This window comes from Chlamydotis macqueenii, chromosome 15, assembly GCF_036417535.1.
Source record: "Chlamydotis macqueenii isolate bChlMac1 chromosome 15, bChlMac1.mat, whole genome shotgun sequence".
NCBI lineage: Eukaryota > Metazoa > Chordata > Aves > Otidiformes > Otididae > Chlamydotis > Chlamydotis macqueenii.
This window is the reverse complement of record NC_141570.1, coordinates 2,057,135-2,074,113: the sequence shown is the minus strand read 5'-3', so window position 1 is coordinate 2,074,113 and position 16,979 is coordinate 2,057,135. Positions and strand designations below refer to the sequence as shown.

The 16,979-nt window shown below is 52.7% G+C and overlaps 1 protein-coding gene across 1 annotated transcript in view; it reads left to right on the top strand.

The window, feature by feature from the left end:
• Positions 1-16,979, top strand: part of LMF1 (lipase maturation factor 1) — a 184,867-nt gene that overhangs the window by 158,465 nt on the left and 9,423 nt on the right. Inside the window, exons 7-10 of the mRNA XM_086760184.1 lie at positions 346-529; positions 2,947-3,100; positions 6,148-6,331; positions 15,562-15,674. Of these exons, the coding sequence (XP_086616310.1) occupies positions 346-529; positions 2,947-3,100; positions 6,148-6,331; positions 15,562-15,674 (635 nt within the window). The remainder of the gene's footprint in view (positions 1-345; positions 530-2,946; positions 3,101-6,147; positions 6,332-15,561; positions 15,675-16,979) is intronic.

Genomic DNA, 16,979 nt, shown 5'->3' with positions numbered 1-16,979 from the left:
TCAGGAGCGTTGCTGTCCCCAGTAAATAGGCGTCAGCAGGAAGCGGCCGACTCCCTGGGCCCAGCCGCTGTGCGGTCCCGGGAGCCCTGTGGCAATCCCGTCACCACGCCGTGGCTGACGGTTCTGCTGCAGAGGGCAAGGGCAGAGTGCGCGTTGCGAGCTGGGGGGTACGTTTGGGCTGTGGCCTGGGCGGGGAGGGACAGGTTTGCCATCACTGTTGCAGTCATGGAAAATCAGCGAGGTAGGTGCTAGGGTGCTAAAATCCATCCGGCGTTTCCATCCCCACATTTTTCTGTTGGCACGTAAGTAGATGCAACACCCTCTGCTGCCTTCTTCCCCATATAGGTGCTTCTGATCATAAGTGGGAATCTGAGTTTCCTCAACTGGCTGACCATGGTGCCCAGCATCGCCTGCTTCGACGACGTCAGCCTAGGGTTCCTCTTCAGCTCCAGGCCAGGAGGGGTGAAGCAGCGGCTGGCGCAGATGCAGCTCAAAGAGGCAACCGGGGAGCAGCTTCCCCTGCGATACGGTGAGTTATTCCAGTTATTCCCGGAGCGAGGAAAAAGTTGCACGAGGTTTGGTGTCCTTGTCTCGAAGGTTGTTATCTCCTTCTGGAGAAAACCTGGGTGGGCTGCTGGGAAAGCAGCTGTTCCGTGTTCAGCGTCCCGCTTGGAGAAGGCGAGAGGAGCTGGTGGCCACGGCTGGCAGCGTGGGCACTGCCACGGCGGGGAGCGAGCACCCCAGAGCAGGGAGGAGGTGACTCCTGCTCATGCCGTGGATATGGAAAACCAAACACAAGGGGTTTTGTCACTGCACAAAAGGGATCAGCGTGGCCGATGTTTCCTTCTGAAGGGAGTTTTCCTGCGGCCCCGTTCCAGCCGATCGCCTGCAGAAGCAACACTGGGATATTCTTCATGGGGCTGTGTAACAGATGTAGAGTTGTGTTTGTAGCGTTTTCATAAACCGCATGTAAGCAACAAATTGCCTATAATATCAACAGCAATCACGTGCTCGTTTTTAAACACACCAGACGTCTGTCAGAAGAATGAAAAATGTCAACAAGCTGCAGCATCTGTCTCCAGTCCTTTCTCCTCTACTGAGAAGCACAGCTGATCCATCAGGAGCGTTAGTTCCAGCAGGCCAGTGCAGTCTCATTAAACTTTCTACGTCTCCTATCTTACATATTTTGCTGGAATAAATCTTTTAATAGCTTTTCCCCTCCAGTAGCTTTGCTTCAGAGGCTGTGAGAGCCCAGAGCTTTCCTACCAACTCTATTTTTACATCCAGTCCCAAACACCACTCAGGTTGCGCCTTCCTTTCTGGAGGAGAAGCCAAAGGGCATCTCTGCTCTGGCACTCGGTGTGTCACCGTGAGGGGGAGGTGGAGCCTTTTTTGGAGGAACTTGCTCCTTTTCTGTGATGTTCCCCAGAAAACGTGCCCAAGCAAGGAGAGCCGTCCATACATACCACCGTTCTGGAGAGTGGACATGTCCCTGCTGTGGGCTGTTAAAAGGTGTGATCTGGAAGTGAAGGGTAGCGTATATCTGCAATATTCTGGGTGAATTTGGATTTCTACATATTTTTTCTGCTAACAAAGCAGGGGGTGTTGAGCTCATGGGCTGTGTGGCAAGAGGCTGCGAGGAGTCCTCACCCCTGGGTCACCAGAGCAGAAGACAGGAGGGTACCCGGCCATGCCCCCCTCGTGACCTGATTTTACAAGGCTCTGGGCACGTCCTTGAGGAGTGTGTGTGTGTAATTCCTACCGAGACCTCGAATTCCCATCGCTAGCGCTCAGCTCCCGCCTGCTCAATCCAGATCCCCTTGGCTTGTGTCCCATGCTCCTTCCCCGAGTCTTGCTCCATCCTTGCCTTGGTTTGGGGTTTTATTTTCCACTTTTTCGCTATGACTGAGTAGCTGTGACCCCAAGGGCCTGATGACGATCACTACCTGCTGAAGGTCCCTGCGTGGCCATAACGTGTGACCTGAGGAGATGCTGATGCTGCCCGTGTGCTGGAGGGCTTCTGCCTCTGTACCTGCTCTTTAATTACAGACCAGACAGTTCAGCCCCTCTGAAAGAGAAAAAAAACCACCCGACGGACTCATACGGCTCTCGCAGCGGCGCAGGGGACAAGGGGAGGCATCTTGGCCAGCTCCTTCCCAAGTCAAATGAAGTGTTCTCAGACTAAACAATTATTAATAGCTTCTGCGAGAGGTTCAAACAAACATCCCTCTCCCGCAGAGATAAGGGGAAAGCTGCGTGCAATTGCTTTGAATCTGATCCTTTGGCTGTTCCTGTTAAACAAATGTAAAACGGCCGTAAGGGTGGGAGCCCCTGAGAGGTCACCCCTGCTTATTTGTCTGATGGCAGTAGGTGTCTCCTCAGACCGACATCCAGCCCGGCCCGCGCTGCTCCCGCGAACCGAATGCCAAAGCGCCGGGGAAGCAGCGCACGTCTCGTACGTGAACGACAAGCAGTAGGCATTTGGGCAAAAGGAAAATGAGGTCTGAACGGAGCTGGTGAGCGACAGGGAGGGAAATGCAAGAATCCAGTCTGGGTGGCGAGAGCCTGGGGCGGTGGGGAGGAGCTGGAGGGGCTCCATGCCCGGCTCACAGCCCAGGAGCGCAATTTTGAGCAAGGTGCGAGTGCCAGCTGTGTGCTTTCCCCTGTATTACAGCAATGATTAATCTTACATTTTAGACATTTTTCTTTTTAGCCCTTTCTCAGACTATTTGGAGAAAGGCAGATCTCTGGAGTGATAGCGTTTGGCCCTTGGCGAGGTCAGGCTGATGGCAGCGAAGCGTTTGTCAGCCCCGGCCCGAGAGTTGAGAGCAGCTGTGAGCCACCCGGGCAGGGCCCCGCCTGCCGTGGAGGGGTCGGGCAGGGGAGCAGAGCCCATCTCCGGCGATGAATTCACCTTCTTGTGCTCTGCTTTTGTGTCCCACACAGGCTGCTACATCCGCAAAGTGGTGAACATCTCCTTCGGCCTCCTGATTGCTTATCTCAGCGTGCCAGTCATCTTAAACCTGCTCAACTCCAGACAAGTCATGAACACCTCGTTCCACCCTCTCAGAATAGTGAACACCTACGGAGCTTTCGGGAGGTACGTGTATCTTAATGGCCCGTTTGTTGTCTCTGCTCCTCTCTCCAGTACAGTCCAGTGGCCAGTCCGTGTGCCTTAAACCTGAACAGAAATCCTAGAAATCCTTCCAGTAGCCAGGAGACTTGGAATATCTGTTCGTGAGAGAGAAGGAGAACAGGAGCAGCTTTCTTTCCCACTGAATTATAATTTATTTTCTTTGAGCCACTTTAGCTCATTACATTGATGGAGCAGGCGTAATAGCAGGATGAAAATATCCATAAAAGAGTTCATCCCATGGATAGTCTTCACCAGCCTGCTGTATTTATGGTGAACTCTTCTTCCCCCGCATGCATTTGCTCTCCCTCATGTAAATAGTCACATAAGCTGTTGGGTAGCAGATTTTAGGCCAAGAGGAAGTGGTTTTTCCAACAAGTGACTTGGGGAGTTCACTGCTACAGGAAACTGTGGAGACAAAGTATAAATGGCCTCAAGAAAGAACACGACAGCTTGAGAGGACAGGTCCAACAGCAGTCTAGCGGTTGCCTTCAGCTCAGGAAATCCCGCTTTCGACTGCAAGGTGGGACTGGGCAAGGGAAGCATCTCCAGGCTGTTTTTCAAACATCTGGGGTTTCTGGGGACAGGTCACCAGGCTTAGGTGGGCCATAGTTGGGCTCAGCGTAACCCTTCTTGTCTGCTGTCCCTCCCAGCCTCTTCCAATGGAAAAAATGCTGAAAAACAGGGATTGGTCAGAACAGCTTGCCCCGGGGCAACAACAGGGCCAGTCTTCTCTGCGTGGACCTCTGGCTTCACCACCGCCTCGCTGTGGTGGCCGTGGGGCGTTCCCCAGAGGCCTGAGCTGAGGGGTGGGGTGGGCAGCTCTCGGGTTAGTGGGCTCTGGATGAGGTCCCACGGGAGAAGCCAACAGTAATTAAAGAGGTTTTATGAAAGGCGAAGCAGGCTGGCTGTTGAGAGGATGGTGGAGGGGAGGAGCAGGTCTCACTGTCAGCACTGGAGATGCAGAGGACACCTGGAACACATTGAGTTAACATGATATTTTCCCTAGTTTTTCAAATAGCAGAAATTTCTGTGGAAAGAGAAGAGTTAGAAAAAAAACATGATTAAAAGTGTCAACACTAGAAAGTTGTGGAAAATGCTGAAGTTTCTCTTTTTTGAGAGAGAGGGAGAAATAACCCCTAAACCTCTTAGAAAGCTGGAGTGGTGACGCTACGGGAGATTGTTTTTTTTGGGTTGTTGTTCTTTTTCTTCTTCAGCCTATGGTTTCTGTTTCAACAGTTACCAGAACCTAAAGAGCATGTGATGAAATGCTGCTGTAATATGTTTGTAATTCCAGCCTATGTAAACCAATAAAAAGAGGATTGCAGCTTATAATGAATATACGATTATGTGAAACTTGACATATTTTGAATCACACAGTAGGAACATACTTTTATTAGTAATTTGGTGTCCCTGATTTACAGTGTGTTTCCAACCATTGGGCACCTGGCCACGGCTCATAACTCAACCCAGCGTATAATATGGAACTTGGCTGGAGAATTCAGAAATCTATTAAACATAGGTAACAATTATAAGCTGAGACGTGCAACGTTCCTTGAGTTGTAAGCATCTATTGCTGGAAGCCATCGGGGGAGAAGGTGGAAGCTTTGTGTTTCCAAACTTTTGGTTTCTTGTATTGGAGGTGATGGGACCAAAGTAGTAAAAAATTAAAAGGGTGTTGGAAGCTGGAGAGCTTTGATAGGCACAGTTTTACGCAGTTGTGTTCGTTATGGAAAACAGCTCTCCAGTGCAGGCGAGCGTCACTGACAGGTCATTGAGAACTTGGTGATGGTGTTTTCATGTGGGCTTTCCGTGGCCTGCAGAATTTGCTGTCCCCACTGCTCTACCACCGTGCTGTGTAGAGAGAGTCCAGCCAAGCAGCAACGGCTGCCGTGACCTGCCGTAAGGCTGGGGTCCTTTTTAACCAAGTTTCTCTACATTGACTGGGTATGGGGGGCTTTTCTGTTTTCATTTTCTGCTTTTCTTGGCTTGGTTTGCATTGGCTTACACGTTACCTCCTCCTCCTCCTCTTGCTGAGTAATAGCTCCATGAGACCTGTCTTCCAGCCGGGATGGTGAAATGTTTGGGCACGTGGAGTCGGCTGTTAATGGTGCCCTATGAGTCAGCTCCCGGGGGGTGCCCCGAATGGGGCCAGCCACCTCCCCCAGGCTCAAGCAGCTGCAGCCACTTGACCTGGGTTCATGGTGAGCGTGTCCTGCCCTTTGCCGTGGCCAAGGCTCAAGCTGGAGCTCAGCACCCCGTGGCCAGCAGCGCCGCGGGGAGAGCCAGGCACACAAAAGGGATGCTGGAGTGGTCCCAGCTGGAACCTGCTCTGCTGAGCCTGCACTGGAGGTCTTGGGGCCAGCCCTTCGAAACGCAGAGCAGGATTTCTGTGCGCCGTCGCCTGTGAAACTTCCCCTGCAGATATCAGCGATGGCCGTGCCCTTAGGGCAGCCACACGTGCCACTTACAAGCCTGTATTTTTGCACATGGTGCCTGCTAAAAACTTGGAGATGGTGCTGTGTTTTGGACCAACTCTCATCTCTTCTTTCTCGTATCACCAAGAGCTTGTAGTCTGAGAGCTCTTGTATCATGGGAGTCCTCGGAGTAACTGGAACAAAGGTTTTCTTCAGAAACATGGGGAAGATGCTCATGTGGGACTTGGGAAACAGTCGTTATATTCTCTCAGTTTCTTGGACAAGTGTTAGACTCTGACCTAGAAAGACAGACCCATCGATTCCAGTAGGAATCGTCATTTTTGGGCCATGGTCCTTGGACTGACCCAACTGCAGTGTGATGGAGGCGAGCCTGGTAGGTCATGAAACTTGGAGTTTTCCGTGTTATTTCGCTGCAGGAGAGAGAAGAGTCTGCCGGATAGGCAGCTTGTCTGCAGCTCAGCCCATCAGGATCCAACTGTACCACGAGGCCGTTAACTCATGTTGCCATGTTGACTCTCATGAGCTAGCATTTTACGTTACTTGAGACAAATCACAATCTCACGTTGTGTCCCGCAGCATTACCAAGGAGAGAACAGAAGTTGTCCTTCAGGGGACGTCCAGCCTGGATCCCAATGACCCCACTGCTGTCTGGGAGGAGTACGACTTCAAATGCAAGCCCGGGGACCTGAGGAGGAGGCCGTGCTTTATCACCCCCTACCACTACCGCCTGGACTGGCTTATGTGGTTCGCTGCCTTCCAGGTACGATGTGCTTTGGGTGTCCTGAGCCCTGGGTGTTCCCAGACCAGGAAAAACAATTCGTATGGATTTACTGTGTGCTGGGGTGGGTGAGGGGATATTTGAAGCCCCGGCTAAGTTAATTACGTTTAGAAAAAATAAGGTTGTGTTCCTAAAGGACGTGTGCTGCTAGTGTAGTGAAACTCTGGGAAATTTTATGTGAGGCTTTGTAATTGTTTTTCAGCAATAACAAGAGCAAGAAAGCCCCTGGACTGCACCTGCCTCGTGAAGCGGTGGCACTTCGGGGCAGAGGCTGCCTCAGGGGTGCCAGGAACTCGCCGGGGCTGGCAGCGTCCCCAGCTGCCCGCTCCATCGGCTGGCGTGAGCCCGCATCCCTCCTGGGGACACCCCTGGGGACCACCTGCCTAAATATGGGCATAGGGTCCCTCAAAATATTTTCCCCACGTGGTATCCGCAAACATCCGGCAGCTATAAATTAGAAGAGAGGAAGAGACTTGCAAAATTAATTCTTGCGTATCTTTTAGCCTATTCTGCAAAATCTCATTCGCGTGAGTGTGAGCACTTGGACTGGGTTTTACAAAACCGGCGCTTAAAGCAGTGGCGTGAGGCAAACCCATCGCAGGCTGCCCTGGGCTTTTCTCCTTGTTCGTGTGTCCTCTCCTGGTGTATCCTCTTCCCTCGCCCCTCTCCCCCTGCCCCAAACTTCTCTGTTTGCTTTCTTTGTGGTGTTTTCATTTAGGCGCCTTTTGGATTCCTCAGCGATGACATAACCATGGCTCCTTGGCCATGGTTTTATATTTACCCCGCTAGTTTTTGTCTGCTGGAATTTCATTTAATCTGCATTAGGTATGCTTATCCCTCAGCAAACCGGCAGCAAAGGCTAAAACTCCAGCCAGCAGCGGTGCCCGGCGTTACGGAAAGGTGCAGGAGGCCGAACAGGAGCTGCTGGTTTAAATCTGACTGCGTTTTGGGGGGCTCCGGCCGTGGAGGAGAAATCCAGCTCACCCCACCAAAGGTTGTTTCTGAAGGCTTTGAAGTGATCTCAGATTTAAAACCAAAGGATGACGTCTCTCCGCAGCAGCCAATTAGCACAATTAGCGCTGTGGGCTGGGGCACTGGCAGGAGGAAGGTGCAGGCCTCGCGCTCGGGTGGGAGCCCCGCAATGCGTCCGTCACCTCCCTGCGGTGGTAGCACTGGGCAGAAATTGGTCTCTTGCCCCTTCCCCGTGGCCTCCCGGTGCACACAGGTCTCTGTGAAGCTATTTCAGATCCTGCTTAAAAGCGATATTAACGAAAGATGCAGAAAAGAGAAAAGAATCCCTTCTGAAAAGCGAGGGTGGCTGTTGAAAACAAGAGGAAGGCAAGTAGCTCACGCGCAGCAAGTGTTTTCAAATCTGGATGTCCAGGCGTGTAAATACCTGCTGAAGCCTGGAAGTCAAGCCCATTTGGAGTGGCCGAACGTTTGTTTGAGAGCTGTGAGCTGTGTGTTCGGTGCCAGCTCTCAGCCCTGGGAAGGCTTCACCCCCGGCGTCGCCGTCGTTGGGCTGTTGTTCAGACTGGAGTCACGCAGAGCTGCAGAAAGGATGAGAAACCAGAAGTCGAAACCCTAGAAGAAGTTTGTGAAGCCAGGCAAATTTTGCAAACCCCGTACAGTAGTTTACAGAGCCCATAAAACCAAGTTACTTCAGCCTCTGGATTAGATTTAATTTGTTTTTTAAAGTTCTGGATTTGTTCTACGCCGCTGCTCGCCATCTGCCCCGTCGCTCCGCGGGCTGGTTTTGCAGTTCGGTGGTGATGGCCAGGTAAGGAGCTGACAGCTCCCGCTCTGACAGCCTGCGGAAAAGCCGAGGAGTTGGGGGGAAGATATTTACCATCCCTTTGTGCTGCTCCTGACAGGTTCCTCTTTGCACCTCATCACTGCTTGACGTACGACGCCTTTCTCCGCTCGGGGTTTCCTGCGAAACTTTACGCCTTTGCTGTAGTGCGAGATTCGCTTTGAGGAGCCGGCGCATGGCAGAGCCAAGCCCTCGGCACGGCTGGCACGGGCCAGCGCGGATCGGGAGCTACCGGCACGGCCCCGGCGCGGGAATGGGAGGAGCCGCGGTGCTGCCTCACCTCTGAATTGCAATTTATTAGTTGACTGCCTCTTAATTACCATTCCAGTAGCACCATAATTATATGTAATGTAACATGGCATTATTTTCCAGGAAACCATTTTCATGATGTTAATTTTATTATCTAAATATAATATGCCTTTTCACTTGTTTTCTAAATCCCCTCTTTGTTCCGTGTGTCTCGCCGTCCCGAGGGTGCTGTAGCTCTGAATCGAAGCCCTTCATTTAGTTCTGGCAGGGACATAACCCGTCCAGAAACATGTCTGCGTTGCTTCTTCCCGTCTGCAGGAGGGGAAAAACTCCCACCGACCGGCCACGGCGTGCGGAATTCTGTGTGACCCCCTTCAGTTGTCTCTCAGCAGCCACCTCGGGGTCTCCCCTTGCTCCATCGCCCAGCTGGTAACCTGGTCCCCTGCCTGCAAAGTGGGCTGGGGTGGTCTCCACAAAAATAACATGGCTGTCGGTCAGGAGCTGACGTTCAGAGGCTTGTCGCTGGTCACTCCCAATCACTTACCTCCACCGGAGCAATTTCAACCAAGGTCAAGCCAACTTAGTGCCATGTGTGCATTTTTAAGAGGAGTTACTGCTAGTTGGAAAGAACGGCACCATGCGCTTGGAGATGCCACCAAGCTGTGAGTGTGATGGAGGACAAGGTCTAAAAGCCCGGCGATCTTGCTGGTTTTGGACAAGCAGAGAGGGGAGCGCGGTGCTGCACGTGGGCAGGACCCCGGGACGGGATGGAGCAGAGCACAGTGGTCCAAGGAAACCCCTTGAGCTGAGTGAATCACAAGGTGAGTGCGCTTGTGAAAAGGCGTTGTGAGGAGGCAAACGCGATGCCGTGATGGGCGAGCAGGCGTTTGGCGTGCATGGTGTCACCCTCCCGCTACGCTCAGCCGAGCACCCGCTTCGGGAAGGATGCAGGCAACTGGCAAGGGTGCAGAAGGGGACTGGCAGGAAGAACAGTGGTGCAGAAACCTTTTCCCACGACGGCACAGAGAACAAATCTGCATGAGCATCGGGATGTCAAAACAGGTTTGGATTGGTGAAAACCTACTGCAAAAGGAAAGCAGCAATCCGGTTTTCATCGCCCTGTGGAGAAGGGAGGAAATAATGGATGAAATGGCAGAATATGGTTTAATCTCAAGAAAATTCAGGTTAAACATCAGGAAAAACTTTCACCTCTTGACACTTTATTGTGTTAGTGCAAAGACATCTTGTTTTTACAGGAGCTGGAGGCAAATTGGTAAAGCTTTGTCTGTCCTCCGGCTCCTGATGGCAATGCTCCTGTAATTATTTGATTTCTCGTTTATGGTGGGCATTTGTGGAAAGAGCCCAGCCATCACAACCCAGAACTGAGCTACGCTGTGCCACTGGTACAAAAAAAATTCCTGTTTTTGGCAGGCTGTGGGTGGATTCAGCATCGTTAATAAATAGCAACCAGAAAACTAAACACTGCTCATAGTTTTGGGGCTTCAAGTTGGTCACTTTTCCTGGTAGCGGGATGTCTTGGGCTATACAAAAGCCAGTTGTTTATCACAGCAAAGATTTGTTCTTCGGCAGTGGAAAGCCTTCAGCACGCTGAATAAAGAAAAATCAAAGGGAAGGCTTTTCCCCTCCTTCCCACGGCATGAAGGTTATTTATTCTGTTTGGGGGCTGCATTTGGCCAGCACGAAGGGACGCTCTTGGTACTTACCAAATAATAACTACTAAAAAAACAACAAAGCTAATGCCGTCTTCATATTGTTTTCTAAAGCCCAGTGTCTTGTTGCACCTCGTTGTTCCTTGAAGCTGCTCCAGGAGTCTCTGAACGCCGGGACTGGCACAGAAGCCGCTCGGACTGGGAGGCCCGTGTTGCTGTGTCCTTCAGGGCTCCGCAAACCATCAGTGAACCCATCGCAGAGCAGCATTTCTCAAGGACTGAGAAGCAATGTGTGTTTTCCAGATAGGATGTGGAAGTTTTATAAATAAGCTTCAGCTGCCTTCCTAAGAGAAGAGAGAAACTTCAGCGAGGGGATTGATGCTCTGAGGATCTCCCCCAGGTGGTACCAGGCAGTTGTGACGGAGACTGCACGTTATCGCACGCGAACTGGAAGAGCTGGGAAAAAGTAACCCTATTTATAGAGGAGGCAGATTAATGTTTTTGTAAAATATTTTATTCAAGCCTCTGTTATCTCGGTCTTCCAGCCAGAAGGTGCTTACAGGAAAAAGCCGTGTGGTAGAAGAATGGAGGAGGAGGTGTGAGTAACGCAATAAAACCTAAACCTCATGTGCAGTGTACCACGCACAGCCTTTTACATTTCCTTTCTTCCCCCTCTAAAAATACAGACCTCACTTCGCTCCCATTTTCCATTGCAGCATTCATACACTTTGGTCCATGTTCAGCGTGGAAGAATTTTATTTTCTTCTTTTAACTGTGATTAGCTGCCTCCTCGTGAACAGGAGTAATTTCAACCCCCCAGGCTGCACTCGGGCGAAGTGCGGGCTGGATCCCGGGCACGCTCACCTCCCGTAGCGGCGTCGTGATGGGAGCGCTCAGAAACCCAGAGGAGACTGATAGCGTATCGTGCCGTGGATGGGATAAACAGCGAGCAAGACCTCGTCTGTGCAGGGAGAGATTATTGTCTGCAGCGGCTGTCGTGCGTCCCTGCCTCGGCTCTGTTCTGGAACAAAGTGACTTTTCTTTCCCAACGCAGAGGTGATGTGGGAGCTGTGCCAGGTGCGCGATTTCCCCATGTACGCGAGATCAGGGAGCCGGTTCCAAAGTGCCGCTGCACCTCCTGTTCCTCGGCCCGGACCTGCTGCACTCTGCCTTGCACCTGCCTCCGCCGGGGACCTGCTGCTTTCCCGAGCCTTTTCCAAAAGGATGGGCCCAGGGATGGCTTTTAGTCAGGCTTGAGAAACTGCCCCCGTTGAAACACTAGACGTTGAGCCAGACCTGTGGAGAAATGGCTTGTCTCTTTGGGACATGAATAGAGAGAAAGAGCTGTGGTTATTTGGGACAATGAGAAGTGATGTGACCTGACACAGCCTTTGATTTTCCTTGGTTCAGTCGCTTGGGTAGCAGGACAGCAGCAAACGCGGTGAGCTGGAATATTATAAACAAAGCCAAAGGTTGCGTTAGTTGTGCCCTCTTTTCTGTGGGACGTGAGTTAGTATTCCTCCAGCTCATAGCTCGAGTTCCCTAAACAGCAACAGTTGACTTTGCTGAGCTGCAGAAGCAGAAAGAGCAGTGTAAACAGCCCTGTGAATATTGGGTGAAAATACCCAGGGCGGCGGAGTCACCGCTGCACGTCCCCGCAGCGGGCAGGCTGTGACGCACAAACCGCCCCTTACGACATAGCACGGGAAACGCGAACCTCCCCACCCCTCTGTCAGCCGCCCTCGTGCACCGACGCCGGTGGGAGGCCGTGCCGGGCTCCCGACCACGTGAAATAATAATGCGGGGCTCCCGTGCCAAGTTTCCAGCTGTTTCCACATGTGCATCTCATACTTACCTCCTCCCGCGCGCCTGTGCCAGCACCGAGATTCAATAAAACGCCACGCTAATCCACAGTCCTTTTTCATTAAATGACCAATTAAAGCTAGAGGAAAGGGCTCTTATTATTATTATTTCAGTTGGGAACATGTTCCCTGTAGCGCCGGGTGGGTTTTATGTGTGTTTTTTGCCGTGATTATATTCTCTTCTACTTTATCTCTGCAGAAGTTTTGTCGCTACTGCGTCTGGTTTGCCCCCAGCTCCTTGCTGGTGCCTGACTTAGCGGTGATTTGGTTTTAAATTCTGTGAAGTTATTAAATACTGCAAGTTAAGGTATTCGAGGTGAGAACGCCATGTTTACGCACTGGTGAAGCGTGTCAGTGGAGAGGGCAGAGTATGAGCGGCCGAGGAGGGCTCTCTGGGCAGCGTTGCTCCCGGGAGGTGGTTCTCAGGCATCTTGGTTGGGTTGATGATGGGGCTTTTGTGTGTTTAGGTTCCTTAGTTGCTTTCTGTGCTAAAACAGAAAGGACACTCTCAAAAGATAAAGGAGGCAGTCCTGCCCACACCCATGGTGGGCTGCATCTCCCCGGGGTTGCTCTATTCAGGGTCGGATAGTAAGCCGTGCAGCTCGGGGCGCGTTTCGGCAGCTGGCTGTGCGGGTCACTGGTTCCCCAGTAATCCCAGCGTGGGTCCGGCACGGGCCTTGCATGGCACAAGGGGAGCTGCAACCTCAGCTTTTGGAGGGCAGGAGGTGGGTGTGGGAGTCACGGTCCATGCCCACATCTCGATGGAGACGGCAGCCCGGGGACCTGCGTCGCTGGTGCGGGGTCAGTCCCCAGCCGCGTGTCTTTGTGCTCCGTCAAGATCCAGAACCTAAAGATGAGCCCACTGTGTGCACGCATGCGTGCCCTAAAGCAGCGGGCGCATCTCTCCTGGCTTTTTTCTTGACCCACTGGATGGTTCAAGCCCTGACTCTCCTGCTCTGCACGCTCAGGGCTGGCAGAAGCAGGAGCGCAGCGCCAGGCAAATCCCTTCCATCCTGACTGCCGCGGCTCTGCAAACTGTTTGGGTCTAGCTCTCGCTAGAACCACGGACAGAGGAATTGTCGCCTTCCTGCCCCACGACCTGACGCTTCCCTGGACGCAGCCCACATCTCCTGGACTCTTTTTTCCTCCCTTTCCCACCTTATCGCTTTACAGAGTAACGAGTTAAACAGCGCGGTTGTTCGTGCAGCTTGGCCCCTGCGTGCTCCCAGCATCAGCGGCGGGCGATACCTAAGCCTGCTTGCTGGGGGGAGTGTGGGGGGCTGCACCAGGGTGGAAATTTCTCACCGCAGACTTTGCTGGGGCCAGACATGTTGTAAATTTTACAAGAGAAACACTTTACAAACCAGAAGTCCAGCTCTCACGCGCATGGAGCTGCTAATTAACAATTTGGAAACCATGTGGGCCAGGGAGCTGACTCCAGCGTTAGAGAGCCTCGTGGTTTTGGATCAGGTTTTGAAGATTTGGGATCCTCCAAAGGAGGATCTGGCTCTGGGAGTCTGGTGATTTCTGTTTCTGTTCTCCAGCTTCTCCCCAACTTGCATACAGGAACCCACGCTCCTCCCAGGCCTTTGTAGAAATAGCGCTTAAAATCATGCAGGGCTCTTGAAAAAGGGATCTCCAGGGAGGCACGGGACGCCGAAGGTCTGTCTTATGATATTTGATCATCTGCAGTTGGTGTCGCGCCTCTCGGGAGGTCCCTGCTCACAGCTGAGGATGCCCTGGGCTGCAGGTCTCAGCCTGGCACCCGCCCTCCCAAAGTGCGGCCGGAGCCGAGCATCTCGGGCATTGCCGAGCCGAGGGGCGCGGAGTCACTGGGTGCGGCTGGGCATCTTTGCGTGGGTCATCCCGTGCAGCGCAAGGCGGTTGGACTCGCGGCAGAGATGGGGCTATTGCCAGTCCTGCAAGGTTTGTGTTTAACGTCTCGCGTGATGCCAAGCTCCCAGCTGCAGGGCTGACCGCGGCATGGGGGCCACGGTGACCCCGGTCCTGTGGTGGCTGAGGTTGCCCTGTTCCTCCTCCAGAGCCGCCACCACCCACCGGGAAGGGGACTGGGAGATGGGAGATGGGACGGCTCAGGATGTCGGGGGAGAGGGGGATGCGCCGGAGGTTGAACGTGGTCAGAGCGTGGCACGAGGCTGGCGGTGGGAAACCCCTGGCTCCAGCACCCACCCGTGTCGGTGGTGCAGGCAGGACAGGCCGCACGGCGAGGCAGGCCGGAAGCAGGCGATGGGGAGGGTAATCTTTCTTTAAAAAGCTGTTGGCTTGAATAACTGTGGTTTTCCTCTCAATCGCGATGAGCACGGGTCAGAAACCCTGCGAGGTAGAGCTGCCGCTTGACGGGCCTTCCCACCAGTGCTTGGTGTTTTCCATCTCGTTTCTCTCCTCCGTTTCCCTTAGCGACGGAAATAACAAACTTTCCCATCAGAAAAGATTTGCAAAGTAGCTTTGCCTTGGTGTTCTGCATCAGTCTCAGTCCTCAGGTGCGGCTGCGGGTTTCGCTTTCCCACAGTGTCCCCTACTGCTTGCATGAAAAAAGCCATTTAGGTACACAGTGAAAAGGGAGGGGGAAAAAAATCTTGATGGAAGTATAAGGCACAGAAAGTCAGCACAAGGGGAAATGCTTTTTATGAAGCCTCGGCAAGAACCCCTGCGAAGAGCATGAGGCGCCTGGATTCCCGGAGGGAGGGAAACGCGGTCAGGTTCTGCTGCCGCGGCGTGGCCTGCGGCTCCCGAGAGCTGCGTGGCCGAGGGAGCGGCGTAGATACGGGATGTGGAGAGGCCAGGTGAGACTAAAGGGAGCAAAGAGGATGCGAGAGAACGGAACTGGGAATAGAGAAGTGTTTTTTTTTTCTCTGTGATACTACAGTAGGAGAAAGCAACCCGTTTTTAGGTGGTGGACGGATTGTCATTTCAAAACATGCTGTTACTGCTTCTCCGTGGAGCTTGCTGCTGAAAGAAATTACTGAAATCAAGTATTTGGGATGCAGAATTGGCAAGGACACTCCAGCTGTGTTAGAGGTCTGTGAAATCAAAAAGAGACTTGGGATCCAAGGTGTAGGAGGAGCCACAGTTGATGGGCGCTGGGGAGAACCGGGGGCGTGGGTGCCCCTCGCCCCAGGAACGGCTGCGTGTGCTGCGCGTCTCCCTGACGGGCCACGCGCCGGGCTTTCCTGGCAGCACCAGTTGTAGGCTTCTCCCTTGTGCTGGGGCTCTTCACCCCCTCGGCTGTGACGTGAATTCCTTTGGGGATGCTGAGACAGAGGATGCTGCTCTGCAGCTGGGAGCCTGCACATGGCCGTCCCAGCTCGGCTAACGAACAGCTCATTAAACCTTTGCAACTTGCTCACCCTCAGTTGTGTCCATACCCTCAGGAATGATTTCCAGATGAGACAAGCTCAATGAAGTTCTCTCTGCAGATGCCAGAGGGTCTCAGTCTGGACCTCAAGGTGTTGGATCCCATGAGATCCGTTCCCTCCAACACCGGGAGATTCAGCGTTTGCTCCCTGAATTGGTTGTGATCTCTCCCCCGAGACCTCGCAGATTCAAATAATGCTGCATGGCAAGCCTAACGTTTGTATTTCTTATTCCTTCTCCAAGACCTATGAGCAGAATGAATGGATAATCCACTTGGCTGGGAAGCTGCTGGCCCAGGAAGAGGAGACCTTGTCCTTGATGGCAACGAACCCGTTTGAGGGCAGAGCACCCCCACGGTAAGCTCCAAGTTTTGCAGAGGGAGCTGGAAATACCCGGGCTCCGTGGTGTTCCTGTCTTGGGCGTGCAGACGTGGTTTCTGCTGATGGGTTGGGTTTTGTCTTTGGTGGTACCCAGGTGGTCTTCCAGGAGGACAGGTTTAACGGGAGGACACCGTGAAGAGCTGGGGCTCTCAAGCCGGTGGGGATGTGAGGAGCCTTTGGTTGGGCCCATTCCCAGGCAGGTCTGCGACGGGCTCAGTGTTGCTTCTCTTGGGTAGAAATGGGGACTGCTGAAGCGGTTTCCTGCCCATCAGCTCTAGATTTTTTTACCATGATCACTTTGCGGGCTCAGATCAAACCCACCATTCCTACCAGCCTACTGAGGCATTTCAGAGACAACACAGTCCTGCAGAAACGATGGCTTTTGTGGACACTTCCCTTGGAAGTGTTTGTGTTTTCAGTGAAGAAAAAAAAAACAAAACAAACACCAGCAAGTGAAAGGCACAGATGAAAACCCCAAGGTTTTCTACAAAAGGAAATTTCTCACAAACATGTCTGTTTTGTTGACACGGTTATTTTTAGCTGAGAAAACATTTGAAGGGAATTTTGGATCGACTCAAGTAATATTATGCTCTTGCTAATATTTTCAATTTGGGGCTCCTGAGATGCACTGCAAACAAGGATGAAGGTTCACAGCCCTGTGTGAGATGAGCTTCCTCTTGAACCCTGCTGATGCTCCCCAGCCGCAGCGCGGCGCATCCCCAGACCCTGAGGAGAGGCGCCTTTTCCAGCTGGAACACGGAGAACTTCCCCCTTTTACCAAAGCGCTTCCTCTGAGGTGATTTACCCATCCCAGGTGTATAAACCCAAACTGGTCTCTGCTCTGAGCTGGCTGTATTTCTCTGTATAGTCTGCAGGAAAACCAGAGCAGAAACGCCAGTTGGAATACAGCTGCTGAGAGAGTTTCCCACCATCCCCTGTGGGTATTTCTAATCAGCACGTTTCTGGGGTTTCCCAGGCATCCAGCCTTGTCTTGTGGCACCTGATGGCACATAATCCCTCGAAGGACAGGAGCCAAGACCACTGTAAGAACAGTTATTTGGGGATTTTTGCACATATTCTCATTTTGGAACCCGTTTTCCCATCAGTGCAGCATCGCAGAGCGACCCAGCGGGCGCTTCCGGCGTGCGGGGCCCGATCCTGCCCGTAGCCTCACAGCCGCCCCGGCGTTCCCGTAAAGGTTGGTTCGTAGCTCGGGGCGCGCTGGAGGGCAGTGTCGCGGTTTGTTGGGTGGCACAAGCAGCGGATCCGTTACGCACAAAC